The sequence below is a fragment of the Sturnus vulgaris genome, chromosome 4 (assembly GCF_052056855.1).
Source record: "Sturnus vulgaris isolate bStuVul1 chromosome 4, bStuVul1.hap1, whole genome shotgun sequence".
NCBI classification, from domain to species: domain Eukaryota; kingdom Metazoa; phylum Chordata; class Aves; order Passeriformes; family Sturnidae; genus Sturnus; species Sturnus vulgaris.
This window is the reverse complement of record NC_142246.1, coordinates 47,049,649-47,067,864: the sequence shown is the minus strand read 5'-3', so window position 1 is coordinate 47,067,864 and position 18,216 is coordinate 47,049,649. Positions and strand designations below refer to the sequence as shown.

The 18,216-nt window shown below is 39.4% G+C and overlaps 1 protein-coding gene across 1 annotated transcript in view; it reads left to right on the top strand.

Moving 5' to 3' along the window:
* Positions 1 to 2,457: 2,457 nt before the first annotated feature.
* The window catches only part of ENPEP (glutamyl aminopeptidase), a 34,888-nt gene continuing 19,129 nt past the window's right edge, over positions 2,458 to 18,216 (top strand). Inside the window, exons 1-5 of the mRNA XM_014878354.2 lie at positions 2,458 to 3,301; positions 8,192 to 8,333; positions 11,140 to 11,271; positions 15,305 to 15,425; positions 17,561 to 17,715. Coding sequence (XP_014733840.1) covers positions 2,691 to 3,301; positions 8,192 to 8,333; positions 11,140 to 11,271; positions 15,305 to 15,425; positions 17,561 to 17,715 — 1,161 coding nt within the window. The 5' untranslated portion in view covers positions 2,458 to 2,690. The remainder of the gene's footprint in view (positions 3,302 to 8,191; positions 8,334 to 11,139; positions 11,272 to 15,304; positions 15,426 to 17,560; positions 17,716 to 18,216) is intronic.

The window sequence follows — 18,216 nt, the reverse complement described above, 5'->3', positions numbered from 1 at the left end:
AGAAGATCATCTAAAGCAATCTATGCAATCCAAGCTTGGCCAACACTTGCCTGCAGTCGTGCTTGTAGTTTGTGCTGGAGCAGCCTAGGGGGAGCTTTCTTTGACTTTCCAGATCCATCATCTTAGGCAGGTGGGGAGAGGGTAAATGAAGTATCTATACCTTGTCCATGAAGGCCATGGTGTTCTCTCCTCTGGGGAGGTAGATCCAGTTCCCTGCCTCTTTCTGCCTGGAGATGGCCAAACACGAGTAATGCCAGCATTGCTTTTGGGAGCTCTGCCCTCCTGCATTTTTCCTGTGTAGGAGAATTAACAGTTCGGGTCCTGTTTATCCTTGGACATGTTTATTGGGTCACTGGCAGCAGTCAGGCTTGTTAGCACTGCTGGCTGACTGTAGGAGTGTCCATAACAAAGCACATTTTGGATGTGGGAGGAGTAAGCCTGCTCATAGCTACTCATATCAGAAATATATCTAGTTTTGGCTGCAACTAGGTTGGAATCTCTGGTACTACAACGAAAAGATCAGTGCTAGAACTTGTGTATAACTACACTACTGCACTTGACTGACAACTTGAAATGGACTTTACTACCAGTATTGTCTTCAAGGACATCCTTCTTGGAATAAGAAATACATATATATTTGCTATTTAGGACTAGCTCATCCACATGAGTTTTCTAGCCCCAGAAAGAGGTAATTTTTACAAGTGATGAAATCTTCAATTGCTTCAAAACTACAGTAAATAACTTGCTCTGATTCAAGTCTGTAAGTTCAAATAGCATTTTTCATCTTCAGGTTAAAAATGTAACAGACAGGCCCACGGCTTAGGAAAATAAAAACAAGAGTGATGTAAAACCCATGTCTGAAATCAAGACACATTTACTATCTCATCTCTTATGGCCTGTTCTTTAAAATCAGTTGTAACTCTTTTTCCTTGTCCTGCCCAATCACAACAAAAGAAAAGATGAAATGGTTTTAAATGTTAAGACTATGATCTTCAGTGCTGGCCCTGCTGCTAGAAGTGAATTCTTACTCAATCCATTAAAGGGCACTGGTTTCCCATGTCATATCTAGTTTTGATCACAGCAGAGAAATTGGAAACAATAAAAACAGGCATAATGTGAAACAGATTTCTAGCTTTGTGCTTCATTTTTTTTTTTTTGCATCAGTCTCTCACTTTTGAAAATACGTAAGAGTTAATGTGATGATTTGCGAAAAAAAAAAAAAAAAAAGACCGTTTTTCCTGGTGGTGACTGACAGTATTTAGAAATGTGGTTTATGAAACAGATCAATTTCTAAACAGACTGGGTGAGATTGCCCAGTTTAGTGCATCTCACTTGAAGCCTGATTCTAAAACCTAAGGCAATCCATTCAGATGAACCTTCATCCATCTGAAAAAGGGAAGGGAAGGGCAAGGCTAAGTAGTCAGAGAGTTGTAACTGATGTAAAAAGTCGTAATAATCTTTCTCCTAATAAACTAAATCAGGAGGCATAAAGCCAAACTGATGTGCCCGATTAAAAATTCTACTGAAGAGGACTACATAAGTGAAGAAATAGGGTTAAGAGATGCAGGGAATGACATTTCAATCCTAAACTATTTTCCTTTAGTCCAGTTTCAAACAAGGTCAAGACTACCACTGTGCTCAGTTTCCTACTGCATTAGCAACATCTTGCTTGCAGGCTTAGCAAGGCCTTACTTACAATAAGTTCCCTCAAGCAGAATCAGGCTCTATTCAATTAATTTGCCTCAATGAAGTGCCACATTATGATGACAAGCAATAAATGGAAAATTAGATCTTTAGTGCATAAATCATACTTAGAAGTGTCCCTCACAGCAAGGGTTCACAAGCAGCACTGTAATTGTGCTGACCAACAAAGCAATGCTGTCCCAGGCTACCAGCTTGCATGCATGGTTATGGTCAGTCTCCTGGAAAACTGGTGCTGTTAGGGGGAGAGGAATTAGACAACTTTTAAAGTTTGAAGCAGTGATCAATATTTATTGTTCCACTGTGCATTCATCTGTCTGTGACTTCCTTGAGTTATTTGGCAAAGGTAAATGAGCCCAGAAAAGAGGGGAAACAGCTGAAAGATATATGTGACTTTTGCAAGTTTTGAGATGTCATTTCACAAACTATAAGGTGGAAATTCACGGAAATCTTTGAATTAGGTAGTAAGAGGAAGGAGAAAAACAACCCAAACCTCAAAAACCTAAACAAGACACAGCAGAGGAAGAAGGGAAGAGGTAGTGGTGAAGTTTGAGGGTTTGGAGCAGTTACACCTCTAGCTGCAAACTCCTTCTGAAAGCTGCTGACAGAGCTTTGGCATCTGATCGTCTCCTGACTGCTGATTAACATAGCACTGTTTTATATTTAACTCAGGCCAGAACAGGAGGGGCTGGGGGGTGGGGTTGCACTGCTTATAACGGGAGCACGGCAGAAACAGTGTGTCAGTTCCCTCGGTCTCCTAGCCCAGCTGCACTTCTTTTGATATTTACATTTCCTCCAAATGCATGTTGTCTTTAATTAATTGAGTGTCTCATGGAAGGAGAGGGGCAGGAGACAGGCAGAGAACTGCTATAGCTACACAATTAAAATACAAACCAAGACTGCTGAGTTTACTGATTGCACGTGCTGAAGTGACTAATAAGCTTTTTTGTGGTTAATGTTTTCCTCTGAGAACAGACCTAGGAGCAGAGATGGAGGGCATGGATTTTGAGGATAAGAAGTCCAAGAGGTACTGCATGAAGACAAAGCATGTGGCTATCATCTGTGGAGTCGTGGTTGTTGTAGGACTTGCCGTGGGGCTTGGCGTGGGATTGAGCAGACCTAAACCTCCAAAGGCAACAGAGCAACCAACAACAGAAGAGCCTCCTCCGCCAGTGGATTTGGGTCCCTGTCCTTCCAAGAATGATGAGACTGGAGACTGGAAAGATTTTAGGCTGCCCACTTATGTCAAGCCTGTCCACTACAATCTGGAAATCAAGCCTGAAATGGAGAAAGACACTTACAGTGGGACAGTCAGTATATCTATTGCTTTGGAAAAGCCAACCAGCTCCCTGTGGCTGCACCTGCGAGAGACCAAGATTACAGAAATGCCCACACTCCAGAAATCTTCAGGACAACAGATTGCTCTAAATGACTGCTTTGAGTACACGCCACAAGAATACATTGTGATGAAGGCAGCAGCAGAGCTCTCTGTCACTAATGAAAGTGATCCATATGTGCTCACCCTGAAGTTTCAAGGCTGGCTGAATGGTTCACTGGTTGGGTTTTATAGGACCACCTATACTGAGGATGGACAGATCAAGTAAAGCAGTTTTATTTATTAAACTTTCTACTCTCTTTCTACTTGCTCAGGCCTGCTGTATTCCTGTTTCAGCTTTTCAGTCTTGTCTCTCACCAACTTACTCACATTTCTGGGCTGTTCTTTAGTTTTCTCATTCCCCTAAGGAAGATGCTGTATTCAAACCCTTTGCCTTCTGACTAGTGAATGTGGGCTGGAGAGATGAGGGGTTTGTTTTTATTATTATTATTCTGAAAAAAACTTTTCAAACTCTACTGGTCTGAGCTTACCTTTGAACTGAATGGCTCCCTCAAAGAACTGGAGGGATCAAGGCCTGTTTTTATCTCTGTAGTAAATAGCATACAACTATGCATGCAATAAATAGCATACAACTCTCACCACTCTCTCCTGTTATCCCCAAGGTAAGAGTTTTGGTGTAAAATGTTCTTCTGATAGTTTTCCTGATAGCATACCTCCTTGATGTTGTAAGCCTGAGGAATGTTCAGATCAGAATTTCCCTGTCTCTCTTGCAGCTGGTTTAAATTATATGCAGAAAAGTCTAAACAATTAGGGTTATCTTTTACTCTTTTTTTGGTGCTTCATCTCTTCCTTATTAAAATATCAACAGTCACTGAAAGATTACAAAGCTTCTACTAACTCAGCTAACCCATTCCACTTGCCAGGTTTGTACTGCTTCAAGATGGAAGCTTGAAAAAGCCATTGCCCGCTGCTCAAAGGCTTCTCTTCACAGTTAATATATGGAGAGGACACTCATCCATTTTCTGATATTTACATTTTTGAAGTGACTCTTTCCAGCCTTTACAGCAGGGAGATAAACTTGGCTAGACTTTTACAAGGCCCTGTAGCAGGACCATGGAGACAAACATTGATGCATTTTCACGGCATTTTTTCCTCCTCCTGGGACAATGGTGTCATGAGTGAGAGTCTCATCAGCTCCATTCAACCACTGATAGGAGTAGCTGCAGTGACAGGCAACAGCAGCAGTGGAAACAAGAGGTAGAGGATAAAGCAAGCATTGATTTTTCGTGTGGAGAAGTCGTGCAGGGAACAGCTGGAACACCAGGCAGCTCTTTTCCTCTTGTTTTCCTCCATCTATGACGACAGCATTGCTCTGACTCAAAAAGTGCTTTGGCTTTATACTTTGAGCAGCTTTGGTTTCATATTTTGAGCATCTGACATCTCCACAGCAGTTTTAAAGTGCAACGTCCTAGCATCCTTCTAAGTTGAGGTGTGTTACTTCCTTTTCATTGGTGAAGGATATCTAGATATTAAATTTATAGCCCTAGGTCTGTCACAACCCCAGAACAGCAGGACCAGAATACAGGTCTTCTGAGTTGCAGAGCAGGAGAGGTGAGTGCCTGTCCCTCAAATCCAGATAGTATAGGTAGACAAGGGCCAAGCATCTGATACCAGATGCTTTAAAACTAAAGACAGTATAAAATGTGAGCTCACTTTGACTGTTCCTACTTCTTTAATTGGATGCTGGAAACTACAATTGCAAAGATGATCCTAGCCAGCTGTCTGAAAACTCTCAATTCAGAAAGAAACTTGAGGGTGTGAGGTTTTTAGGCTTGAGAAGGGCTTTAATAAGAACGAATGAATGGCAAATTCTGAAATATTTTTCATATGGTTGAGTTTGGGCAGATTGTTTGTGGGGGTGGTAGAGGTGATGTACATGATAGTGGTAAGTATAGTTTTGAAAGCAAAGCAACCACCAGCCAAGTTGTTTTTATGCAGCAGAGGGTAAGGAATAGGATGGGATGAGGAAGGATAGTGAGGGAAGGGTTTTATTACTTATTAAAAATTCATTTCCCCCCAGCTTTCTACTTAAAAACAATGCTCACTGGAATTCACATTTTCCTTTTACCTTTGCCTGAGGTAGACACCACCCTTGGAAAATTTCAACCCAAATAATTCTGTTCTTGTCAGGTTGCAAGTAAATATAAATCACATTAGGTAACAGCAATGATCAAAAACAAGTCTGTTAATAGTGGATGTTAAAGAGAAGGGGGCTGAGGTGAAAAGGAGATCCAACATGTAATTAACCTACTCTACTATCTCTTCTGTGCAGTGTTTGAAGCAGCAGGACCTTTTGAGAGACTTAATAACACTGAAAGTCATCTCCTAGAGCTGAGCTGCTCCCCTGATGTTTATCTGTGAAGGCAAAGGTTTGCCAAAGCATTGCTATAAGGCTTTTTGTTTATAAACTGGGCACATGTCCAGGCTCTGCTGTTGCTTAGATTCAAATCTCCCAGCCCACTTTGTGGAGAACAGGTAGAGATGTGGTGAACATGTCTCTAAGTCTGGGATCCTTGAGAGGCTTAGGGAGAAGAATGCCTCATTTGGGGATCCTGTTCAGACAGATCACACAACCCCACCAGAAAAAAGTGGTTTTGAACATACCCTGAAGGAGATTGTGAGATACCTTGGAATTGTGACTATTTAATGTGCACATGCAGGTAGGGAACAGGAAAGCAGAAACTTTGAAAATGTAGATTTTGGGCATAGACCTGCTTAGATACTTCTGTGGGTTCCCAAACCTAGCTGTAAGCAATTAAGTCGTTTGGTAAAATTATTTCTCTGTTTGCGCATTTCATTTCTCCATTGATGAAAAAGGAATAACAGTCCTTCCCTACTTTGCATGATGCAGTGAGCATAACTACATTACACTTGTATTGTCTTCAGATCTTATGGAAAGGAGCAAAAGAAGAGCCCTTGGCTGGTGTACTGGGTTATTCAAGTCATTAGTTTCTCTCAAGGAATGTGCTAAAGCCCTCTTGTATTTCTTCAATAATATTAAAAATAATATAAACATGTCACAGCGGTTGGCTTTGATTTTGCATTACTATTAGTGACAAAGTATGGCTTCCCTTTTTTAGGAATTCCCTCTGTTGTCCATAAGGGAACAAGAGGCTGGCACATGGCTAACAGGGATGTACTTAGGATTTTATTGAATAGACAAGGGGAACATTTTCATCTGTGTACAAAAGTAACACTGCTAATTTTCTTCCTCAAGGAGAAAGTTTTCTCAGAAGAAGCAACAAGTCAGAAGTTTAAGAAAGACTAGGAGAAAAATGCTTTAATTAGTTCAAGGAGGAAGGGTTTGACACTAATGCCATGTACTTCAGGGGATGGGAAAAAAAGGAAAATTCATCATGGTTCTAAATGTATCACTGTTTTATTTTGAGAACAGCTGGATGCAGTCTCAGCCAGATCTTCACTTCTTATTACTATGATGTTTACAACTGTCAACTCTAGTTCATATTTAAAGTTCTGGACATCAGCTTCAAGAGCAGAAGCTACCAAGCAGTAAAGAAAATCTTATCTAAAAACTACATTATGCTGTTTGAGAGTGAATTACAACATTTCATGGTTCTATTACCACTTCTATACATGCCATAGTTTGGAGTTCTCATAATCTAGCCTATAGGAAGTGTAGTGCTGAGGTTTTTCACTCCGAATGTCTGTCTCCACAAACATTGACAATAGATGGATTATCACCTTATAAATCAACAGATACATCACAATATTATCAGTCTGTAGGAACAAGACATAAATGTGTCAAAATATGTAGCCAAGTTTTTAACCAAGAGCTGTGAAGCGTCGCCCTGGAGGCTTGGAGTTAATTGTGAAATAGCTTTCAAATCCTATGAAAGGTAGAGAGTGACAGCAAAGAATGCACCAAGCAAAAGAAACTCTATTGAGTCTGAAATTATGTTAAAGTGAATGTTCTTTATACTTTCTGCCCATGAACCTTTGAGCTACTATTCCACAGAACATGAATGGAGAGAACCCAGATATATTACCTGTGTCAGGCTTGTAAATGACCCTTGCTGCTACAAGTTCCTAATGACCAGTTTAGTATTTAACCGTCACAGGGAAATGCCAAGGGCAACAGAAACATTGAATAATTGGTTGTCAAGTGAGCTTCTAAGATTGCAGCAGATCTGTAATTTATGATGTACACTTTTAATTACTTTTTGGAAAGAAAAACTACCTTAATATAGTTGGAGCAGCTGTAGAAGTGCTGTCAGAAAATGCTCAACATTCCAGATTAATTGAAGGGGCATCTGTGATCCTTTTCACCATCAATCACTGGAGAATATGCTCTGCCACTGTGTGGGTCATTAATGGAGGGAGCCTGATGTCACTGAGACAAGCAAGAACAATATGAATGCTCACAACCTTCACCTTATGTTTTTACATGACCCCTATTGTCTAGCTCCTCCAGCTGGTTGTGCATAACTGAGATTACTTTCTGACTCCCCCAACACAGCTTGCATAGCATCAGTTATGTACTAAGATGTTCACCTGAACTTTCCATGCTTTTGCCAGCAGTTTCACTAATGGAGTCAGGGGACCATATGAGCATGAGTATGTGGTAAATGAAGAAAAAGAAACACACAGGCAGGATGAGATTTATTGGTATTTAAACAATTCCAAGGTATCCCTTCAGGAGATGTTCAAGACCCTGATACCAAGATATGCTGTAGTGAGTAAACAACTATTACAATGACTTATTCCTTTTAGGTGATATCATCAGTTCTTTATTTTAGGTGCATAAATCAATGGGAAAGCTCAGCAGGAGGGTGAGCAAAGTTTTCACTATGCATGAGAGGTCATGCCTCTCTTATTGCCTGACTCCTAAAAATATTTGATGATAAGCAATTGCATTAGCTCTTGCTCTGAAACCTAGAGAATGTTGATGACAGACTGACTATGCAATGTCAGCTCATGCATTTCTGATGTCACCTGCTTTTATGAATGGATAAATATGCACAAGTATTTGTAGTTGAATTTAGTTTGTGAAATCATGGAAAAAAATGCTTCAAAATTGTAGACACGATTTCAAAGCCATATAATGAAGTCTTACCAATGTGTTCTTTGTTTCAGGAGCATTGCAGCTACTGATCATGAGCCAACAGATGCACGGAAATCATTTCCCTGCTTTGATGAGCCAAACAAAAAGGCAACATACAACATATCTATCATCCATCAAGATGCGTACCAAGCGCTTTCAAACATGCCAGTACAGGTTTGTATTTCCCAACTGCTGCCTAAGAACTGTTCTGTAGAGCCACTGAAAGGTAACGTGGGTCGCCAGGTTTTATATGTTCATAGACTCTACCACTCAGGCACTGTAAAACTCACGGTTAATAAACATTCCATGAACAGAACTGGTTGGCTGGTTCAGACTCAAAGTGGTCTACCATCACACAACAGGGCAGCACAGAGTCAAATCCAAAGCGAAAATGAAACATCTCTTCTGTCGTTAGCCAGCAGACCCTCTGTTCAGATATTTTAGGTGAGCATCCCCTGCTAACTATAAATAGATATTGGCAGGTTCTTCAGTCAAACTGGGTAGGCTCAGAGAATGGGTAGTCTGAAAGACAGCTGCTTCCCAAATGGAAAGTCTAAAATAATTACTAAAACTGCATAATGGTCCAGAACAAAGATCTGCTGATCACAATTTAATGGGAAAGAATCATGCCAGCCAGAAAGACTAGGATTATTCTTTTTAATAATGGAGGATCTGAAACCCCATCTGTCAGCTCATGGGTGTGGACATTTGTCATTCCACCATGTTTATAGTTTCCTAAATATTCTATTTCTAGACCTACTATGTCGAATTCCAAATGTTGCATGAAATTCAATGGCATCAATTATCTACCTCTGGGCCTTCTGGAAGAAGACTGAATGACTTTCAGATGAGAGAGTTTCTACTGAATAGTTCAACTGAATGTATAGTCTGTTGCATAATGTCTACTAATAAATTCTGAAGTGGGAGATAAAGTGCCAAGTTTAAAAAAGAAAAAAAGAAAAAAAAAAAGAAAAAAGAGCTTCCAGCCTCCAGGCTGTTGGCATTTCCATTTTTCCAAATACTCCCCCATCCAGAAAACAAAGGTCTGCTTTTATTTAGAGTCCCCCAAATTTATTCTCCTGGCAATGCAGCTGAGATATCTATTACCAGGCTGATACAGATGTAGCCATAGCCTTTGCACATTTAGAGATCTGGCCCATTGTTATTAAAAATATTTCTATGATACCTAGAAGACAACCAGGCACTTTGATGAACAACACATGAAAGGAGATTGCTGTACCTTTCCTCACAGACCTCATTTAAGTGAGAGTATGAACAAGGAAGTAAGGGAATAACACAGTATATTATCAAGATTTATTGTGTTTTGAGATTTACTTTACACCTTGACATGTGGACCTTGCCTCTACTATGGACCTACAATAATAAGCTTGCAAAGGGCTAACTACTGCTTCTTAATTGATTTGTTAAAAATTAAGTACAGATAAGAAAATGTTGATTATGCTGAATTCATATTGAGGCTTGACTAAAGGATTATAGCAGGGCAGTTTTTCATCTGGTCAAGGTCAGTAGCTCTGGTCTTAGTAGTGAAAGGACTTTGGGAAAGATATTTTCCACAAATGGAAATGTAAGAAAGAGTTTGTAAATGCAAGGCATGTTTTATGTTACATGTCCTGTAGTAGTTTGGGTGGTGTGGAGCTTTATAAATCAGCATGGCAAAATCATGTCAGCAAAATCAGAATCTTCTACATTTCATTTGCATTTTTCACTGGCGTTGAGTTTCTTCAAATTTTTTCCACTCAAGTCCTGACTTTGTTTAAATAACAGAAGATATCAAAATAGGTCAAAGTGGGTAAAATAATGGAAAATTAGATTGTGAATACCTTTTCAAAAAGGAGTTATGAATATATGGGTGAATAGGTGTTTTGCTCATGGAATCATATTACCTGTAAAATTAACTGTCTGGACTTTACTTATATTGTGTTTATAAGAAAGAAATCTCATGAAGGCTAATATCTTTTATATGCTTCTGGCTTTTGTTCTATTTAAGTTTGTCTTCCAGTCAGAAGCACAACAATTTTCAGACTATAGCAGAAAAAGAATAGAAGAAATATATGTTTAGAATAGAATCTTAGAATAAAATGAATTTTAAGGGACCCCTCAAGATCATCAAGTCCAACTCCTGGCCCTGTGCAGGACACCCAAGAGTCACACCATGTCCCTGAGAGCATTGTCCAAATGTATCTGGAACTTTGTCAGGTTTGGCGTTGTGACCACTTTCCTGGGGAGCCTGTTCCAGTTTTCACCCTCTGGGTGAAAAACCTTTTAAACCTCCCCTTCATGTGAATTTCCTTGAGTCCTGTCACTGGTCATGGGAAAGAAGGGATCAGTATCTACACCTTCCTATTTAGTGTGGTCAACAAACTTAGAGGAAAAAACATCTTGGAGAATCAGGAATGTTTTTTAATTGTTTAGCAAAATAAAAACTACGATCAGCACTAAATTTTATGTGTATTTAGGCAACCCACTAATTAGCAGTGCTCATTTATATTTGAATTAGTTCAGGATAGATTCATTAGACTGGCCTATATCCCAGGTAGCATCCCTGCATCATGACTTAAATACATAATGCATGTATTTAAGAGAGGGGAGAATTCAGTCTCTTCTCTGCTCTGCCAAAGTGATGTTACTTTATGCAACTATTGCCAGAATAAAACACAGCATACACCAGAAAACTTCTATTGACAAAATTTATGTTCATGTGAACAATTTCAAATCCCTGATAAAAATTAGAGCAAGGTGAACCTATTTAGTGCCAATAAAGCAAAGTACCATTTCATGTATTTCAGAAGAAAAATACCTTGTCTGTTCTCATGCCTTCAGCAATAAAATGCCAGAAGAGGTGGACCTGGAGAGGTGATTTGTTGCTCCTATGCAGTTGCAGCCTTCATACAAATATTGTACTCTTATGCATGTGTTTGCAATTTCAAAAATCAATTTGATTATTTTTGCATTTCTGTAGCAAACTGTACAGCTTGGTGATGGCTGGAATCGAACAACTTTTGAGAAGTCAGTCCCCATGAGCACTTACTTGGTATGCTTTGCAGTGCACCAGTTTGCCTGGGTAGAGAGAAAATCTGCACGTGGAATACCTGTAAGTCCTTCTGCAGCCTGAACATGGTTCAGATGACAGATGTGCCTTGATTTGCATTTTTTTTTCTTAAAAATCTCTTTTTTATACAAACAGGGACATATTTTTCCTTTTCCTATAGTTTATTTTATGCAGCCTATTTTATCAGATTAGGTGTTCACAGTGACCCTCTGACTACATACAGTGTTTTGCAGTCCTTCCCTGTCTCCCATATTTGTGAGATCCCAGTTAGTACCTGCCATAGGAGCACACAGGTGAGGAAGGAATACTCTTTTTCCAAACTCATCTCTGACTCAAAGCCCTGTGACTGAAGGAATGTACCAGTTAGGGGGTACAGGAGAGTCACAGGCCATGACTATAAATACTTTATAGTTTTCTGTGGATTAAAATGTTAAAATGTGTGAATTTAACTTGATGTCATTACAGCCATTGAGACACAGGACTACATGGCTATGTGCCATTATGTACTGGCTTCTTTATTTTACAACAGTGGCAACAGGCAACTGCCCAGTGTAAGTTCTGTAAAAATAAGTATAGAAGTGATAGTGTCTGCCTAAACACGTGGATATTTGGTAGATCCCCTAATGAAGTGAATATATTTGAATCTGAATCTATTAAATTAAAAAAGCTCCTTCATTTAGATGCAGCATGCAGGCCAATCCATTTCTTGCTTAGATTCAAGTCTCCTGAAGGTGTAGCTGATCAGGCCTAAAGAGATCACAAGACATTACATTGAATCACAAACTAAAATCCAAAATACAACTTAACCCTCAACAGAAACTCCTCATTTAGCCTAAACCTCGTTTGGGATACTCAACCTGCTGGTAATTGTTTATTGGTTTAGATCTTTTTTTCATCTGATACAGAGAGTGATCCCTAGGACTGCATGCCTTTGCTTCTTCCTCTTCCTTTCCCCATATGTAACACAAGCTTTGTCATTCACATGAGCTGGCAACGCTTTCCTTGTTTTCTGGACACAATGTGCCAAATGGACAGAGAATCTAGAATACAACCCCAGCCAAGCTACTGTTCCCTTGCTCTTCCTTAGTTTCTTTAACCGAAAAGGCTCATCAAATCCTTCCCTACTGAAGGCTGTTTGCTGATGTTAAAATTTGTCTTGTAGAAATCTTCAAAGTTCTAATTCTTAGCAAAGACTTCCTGTCACAGCAATGTGCTGAGGTCTCCCTCTGTGCCCTTGCTAGTGCCATGCTGTATGCTTATATTATTACTTGACAAATAACTAAAGCTAAATTGCACTTAGAAAAGCAGCCTGGTTTGGTGATAGGAGCCTGGTTTGAGACAGGATGTAATGTTCTTAGTTCTCTGCTGTTCGACTAAGTAATTCACAGGAGTACATTTTTAGGCCACTCAGTCATGTAATTTTGTTAACCAATTTCTCTTCAGCATGGCTGATCCACATGTTATCAGGGATAGGACTTTGACTACTTGGTCTCAATAGGTATTCTCTAGAGTTCAGTTCCTTTAAAAATTAGAATTTTTCTAGATTTCTGTGCAGAACATAATGCAGTAGGGAAAAAAATGTGCTGAAGAAGTGTGTAACACTGTTTTCTACATGCAGGAGTTAAACATTCACTACTTGTCCACGCCATGCTCCAGAGTATGGCCCAGAGGTCACTATTTGTTTTTTTCCCCAAGCAAAACAGTACAGCCCACAATGTTCCTGTTTGGTTGTAGCTTTTCTAAATAGAAGGGAGTGTTCACCGAAACATGGTAATTAAAGTGTGTGTGTGTAGAAGCAGGGGTATTTGTGTCAGTACAGAGGTTGCCTGAAGAAACATCTTCTAATTCAGGCCTGTGTTACTAAATATTTTGTTAATGATGTTCACTAAACAATGTCTGAGGACTTGCCTGCACTAGAACACGTGGGGTTTAAGTGAGGTTAAAATCATATCTTTCCTTTCTCTTAACATGGACATAGTTTTACCAATATAAAATACATGTGTAAGATCCATCACTAAAAATTATCTTTTCCCCTGGGAAACCAGACTATCTTTAGGGGTTATAATCATATATAGAGAAAGTTATTCTTCTAACCTTTCCAAGGCTTCCTGTCCAAGAACTTTGAAGACCAGCTGAGCAATGAGGTATTTAAATTCACCAACTACTGAAAAGAACATTGCATAGTTTGCTGTGTAAATTTCTAACAATAAATCCCTCATTCAACAGAAAGCTGAATCCACTTGATCCATAAATTACTTTCATAAACAACAGCAAGAGCACACAGCTCACATGACGTAGTAAATTATTTAAAAACTCTGCTATTCACTCTGAAAGCCCTAACAAAAACATTCATGAAATCAATGGTGGGAAATGTGCCTACAGCTGGAAACAATGCTCCTGAGCTGATTACCTGTCAGGTACAGAATGTCTGGTTTGGAAAATCACAGAGGAGATTATACAAATGAAACTCAAAGTCATCTCTAGCGCAGGCTGAAGGTTTTGAAAACCATTAATATGGATCACCTAGGGGACTGAAAACTGCTAAATTGGGTAAAGAGCTTACAGAAGTGGAAATTGCAGGTTGTAATTGCAAACTGACCCTGGGGGAAATACTGGAATGGCTGGAATGGACTCCTGATTGAATTTCATCAGCTTTCTTTGGCTTGGTTTTTTTTTGTTCGTGTGGATTTTTTGGTCTTTTGTTTTTGTGTTTGTTTTTTTTTTAATCTTCTTTTTGTTCCAGCTTTATTTCTGACCACTTTCCCATCCTCCCCTCACATTGGAGGAAGTGCAATTTACAGTATCGAAACCAATGTGTTGTCAGGCTCCAAAAGTATTCCTGGAATAGACCAGCTCCTTTGCTCAGCTTGGGCCCTAAACTGGCTGTAAGACAGCACTGAAGGAGTAAACAAGCCACACTAGTGTAGTCAGATGAATGTGTCCCATTTATAAGTCATGGAGCTGGCAAAATGGGATAGATCGGCTTTATAAAACCAGAAACTTCACTCCATAGAGAAGTCTCTTATCCACACTGGAGATTTTCAGGCGTGGGGAAGAGAACAGCCTACATAAAGCTCCAGCAGGCTTTGGGACAAAGAGATTGAGGGAAAGAACCCCAAAAGGCTCCATGAATTCTGAACTCAAACTTTGCCTTCACAATATGAAGATAATATCTCAAAAGGTTTTTTCAAGTTGCAGCCTCCTCATCATGGGCATGAGTGCCAAAAAGATGTATTCCTCCACAGCTTGTTTCCTACCATTTGACAGCAATAACCAAAGCCGTCCCAGGCATCAGGCTTCTGGGATAGAAAGGTCAACATTCAAACACATAATTTTTTGCATTCATATACATGGGAGGAGCACAGAAATGGTCACTCCTCACATGCAGGGCTACCAAATATGCCAGTTTTCCCCAGCTTGCCTGGTCATTAAAAAGAGAACTGATTTTCAGCTGTGATTTCCTGGGGTGCAGCAGCTCAGAAGTGACTGAGCTGTGAGTGCCCAAGGTCCTGGTCAAACAGCCACTCAAACCGCATGGGCCAGCACATCTAGGAAGGGTCACAGATCTAGTAAATGCACTGTCTTCAGTGGGTTTGAGATCTTCAAATATACAAGGGCAAGAGGAAACTATGATGATGTAGGAAAGGTACAAAGAAGTTGAATAAAATAAGATGCTATGGGCTTCTGACACATTTTAATACAGATATGCTCCTGAAGATTGATCTGATGGGATCAGTCAAGATCAGTGAACTGCTCGGAACAAGTGGATCCCTTTTGACTATGCTTGCCTAGGTTTCCTCCTTGAGAAAACCACGCTGTGGGGAAGTAGGGACTGGTATGCAACCAGGCCCTGCTCCAGGCTTGGCCACTGGTCTTGCCAGTTTTACAATTCAGACAAACAGTGGAAAGTGTGCACATGTTGTCTTGGTCTCTCTCATGTACAACAACAGTGTTTAGGCCAGTCTCAGAGAAAACCTGAAGAGTTATTGATATGTATGGTAAATGCCTTTTCAGTGTTTGACACCTGATTCCTTTTATCTGAAAACTTTTCTAATTGTCTCTCTGTATTTTACAGTTGAGAGTTTATGCCCAGCCACAGCAAATACACACGGCAGAATATGCAGCAGATGTAACAAAAATTGTATTTGACTTCTTTGAACAGTACTTCAATTTGAACTACTCTCTTCCGAAGCTGGGTGATTATTAACATTTATATTTTTCATTTTGTTAATTCGGTGTCATGGTTATGTTACTCCTCCAAATCTCTGTGCTTTGGTGGAAAACATAATGAAAGGATTTGGTTGCTAACTGCTGATATTATGTCAGGATGTTTTAAAACTGTACCAATGTAGTTCAAGATGTTTCTAAATGTCATGATAGATGGGTTGGTCTCAGTTACTGTTTAGTTACCAGTTCTCATTGTTCAGTTTGCTGAAAAATTGGTCCTGGCATGCTTATTTTAAAGTGTCTTGTGGAAAATCAAGGCAAGCATTGGTGTCATCATCAAAGGACCATCATGAGTTAAAACAGCAAGAAGTTTCAGAAAAATATGTACCACTTCCATGTGAACTTCTGGACAAAATTCTGCAGTGAGATAAGTGAAGATGTAAACTGCCAGAGAGTATGTCATATTATTTATTAACCTTCGTGCAAAGTGGGTGTGTATAGACTTCTTAGAAAGATGAATGTGGTCCAGCATGTAATTTATAGTTTCTATTGCTGGGCTAAATAAATATCTGGGACTAAATAAGAGTGGGCAGCCTGTCAGATTTTGCCCATGCTTACAAAACAAAGAGAAGGTAATGCATTTGGGCATCCTTTAGCTTGGAATATCTGGACTCTGGATCTGATTCATGCAGTTTAACATGCACAATAATCAAGCTGGGAATGCAATCAGAGTTTGGAAATTCTCCCTCCTAAGACCTTCAAAGAGGTAATTCAGTTAGGCTCATGAACTTAAAAGAATGGAAAAATACTAGCTGCAAACAAGTTGAGACAATATAGGGGGGAAAAATTCCCCAAACTTTGAAGACAATTAATAATGCTGTGAAAACCTTTTGTTGATTATTTGTACCTGTACCTATCAGGCTAACATATATTACTTTAACAAAAGACTTTTACCTCCTCCTTCCAAACAGCACCTGAGTTTACCATAAATATGTTTGCATTTCAATGACAACAGAGTTAGGGAAACCAGTACATGTTGTTCTTTCACACACTGGTCCCCAGTAATAATAGGTACTAAATCTCACCTATGCTTTATATTCAAACTTTCACTGTCATGAAAGCCTGATGATTGTCATGGCAGCCTCTGGATAAAGGCCTGTCTGTGTGACAGGATGGACTGGTATCTTCAGGTCAGCAGTGTCACAAGATAGATACTTTTGTGGATTCTGTACTGTTTTTCCCAGAATGTCTGTTTTTTGGATCACTGACTTTGACTTGCCATGTTGTTCCCTCATTATTAGAAGTTATCCAGGTAAAATGTGATTAATCAGATCTGTTTCTGCATAATGATTTATTTAGATATTGTATTTCACATTGATTTATGGCTTCTGGCATTACCTTTTCCTTGTATTCTCATTTTGACTGTCACTGAAGCCCTTGCCAAACTATCAGCTTTGATTCTATAATCAAGTTGCTTAATTTAAAATAAGTAATTCCTATCTTCTGTTGGAGTGGGGTGAAGGGTTTTCATTCTGTTCAGTTTTAAATCCATCTGTACTTTTTTACCAACCCACATAGAAGACCTGTGGTCATTATTTGCGGAAGAAAATGCCAGTTCAATTGAGTCTGCAATTCTCATTTAAGCCTGTATTGATTACTGACCAGAAATGAGTGACCTCCACAAATTGCCAGGCATAGAAGCAGATGTTGTTCACTGCATGGGGGATTTACTTCAGTTAACATGTCAATAAATATTTTTAATACAACAGTGTGACAAACAATGTCATGCCTCATTATTCTACAAATAGTTTCAGGAGGTTTACTGCCTACAGCATATCCCCAGACAATAGTATGAATTTCTGGAGCCAAAATTATGTAATGTATGATATGTACATTCCTGGGAGATGGCATAGCATCACCTCCCAGGACAGATTCCTCAGCAAGTGCAACTGATCCTACCTCTGTTAATCTCAGCAGAGCCAGGGCGCTTGCTATCAGCTGCTTTAGGCCAGTTCTCTTCTTGAACACAGATAATAGCCTGCAGTCCACAGTAGTAAGCCAGAATCACAAATGGCAAGAAAAACAGGCTGTAAACACAGAGAGAGGACAAGCTAATTGATTTAAAGGATACAGTAGTAATCGTTGTCTCTTTCTTTTAATGCAGATAAAATAGCTATTCCAGATTTCGGGACAGGTGCTATGGAGAACTGGGGGTTGATCACATACCGAGAAACAAACCTGCTGTATGATCCTCAGGAGTCAGCCACGTCCAACAAACAGAGAGTAGCTGCTGTGATAGCCCATGAGCTTGTTCATCAGGTATATTTTAGTACATAAGTAACTTTACAGTGTTTCAAATATATAGTCACAACATTTTAGTCTTGAAAATACTATCATTAACTTTGTCTCAGGATCTTCTACCTTCTACATGTGCTCAAAATCTGATTGCAAAATATCATCTGTTAAAACAGATCCCCATTAGAGCTTTAAAATACTGTGACTACTGCCCTGAAATTTTTCACAGGAAGTTAGATGCTTGGGCCCAGACTGTCAGCCAGTTTACAAAAATCTATCTAAAATGTCTTAGAGAAACTAATTTATGTGTGCAGATGTCTCTTTTGGGCAGGCAAACAGGGACAGTTATACACTGTAGAGGCTGTCTGAAAACATCCTTAAAAGCAAAAATCATCAAATCAAGAGGAAGAAACTAAAAATATTTTCAGTGGCACATGAATCATTAGCAATCTCCCAAGTAATATGTAATTTTATAATAAAAGTGATGTTTTAACACAAGGCAAAGCCTTCATTACTATTCAAACC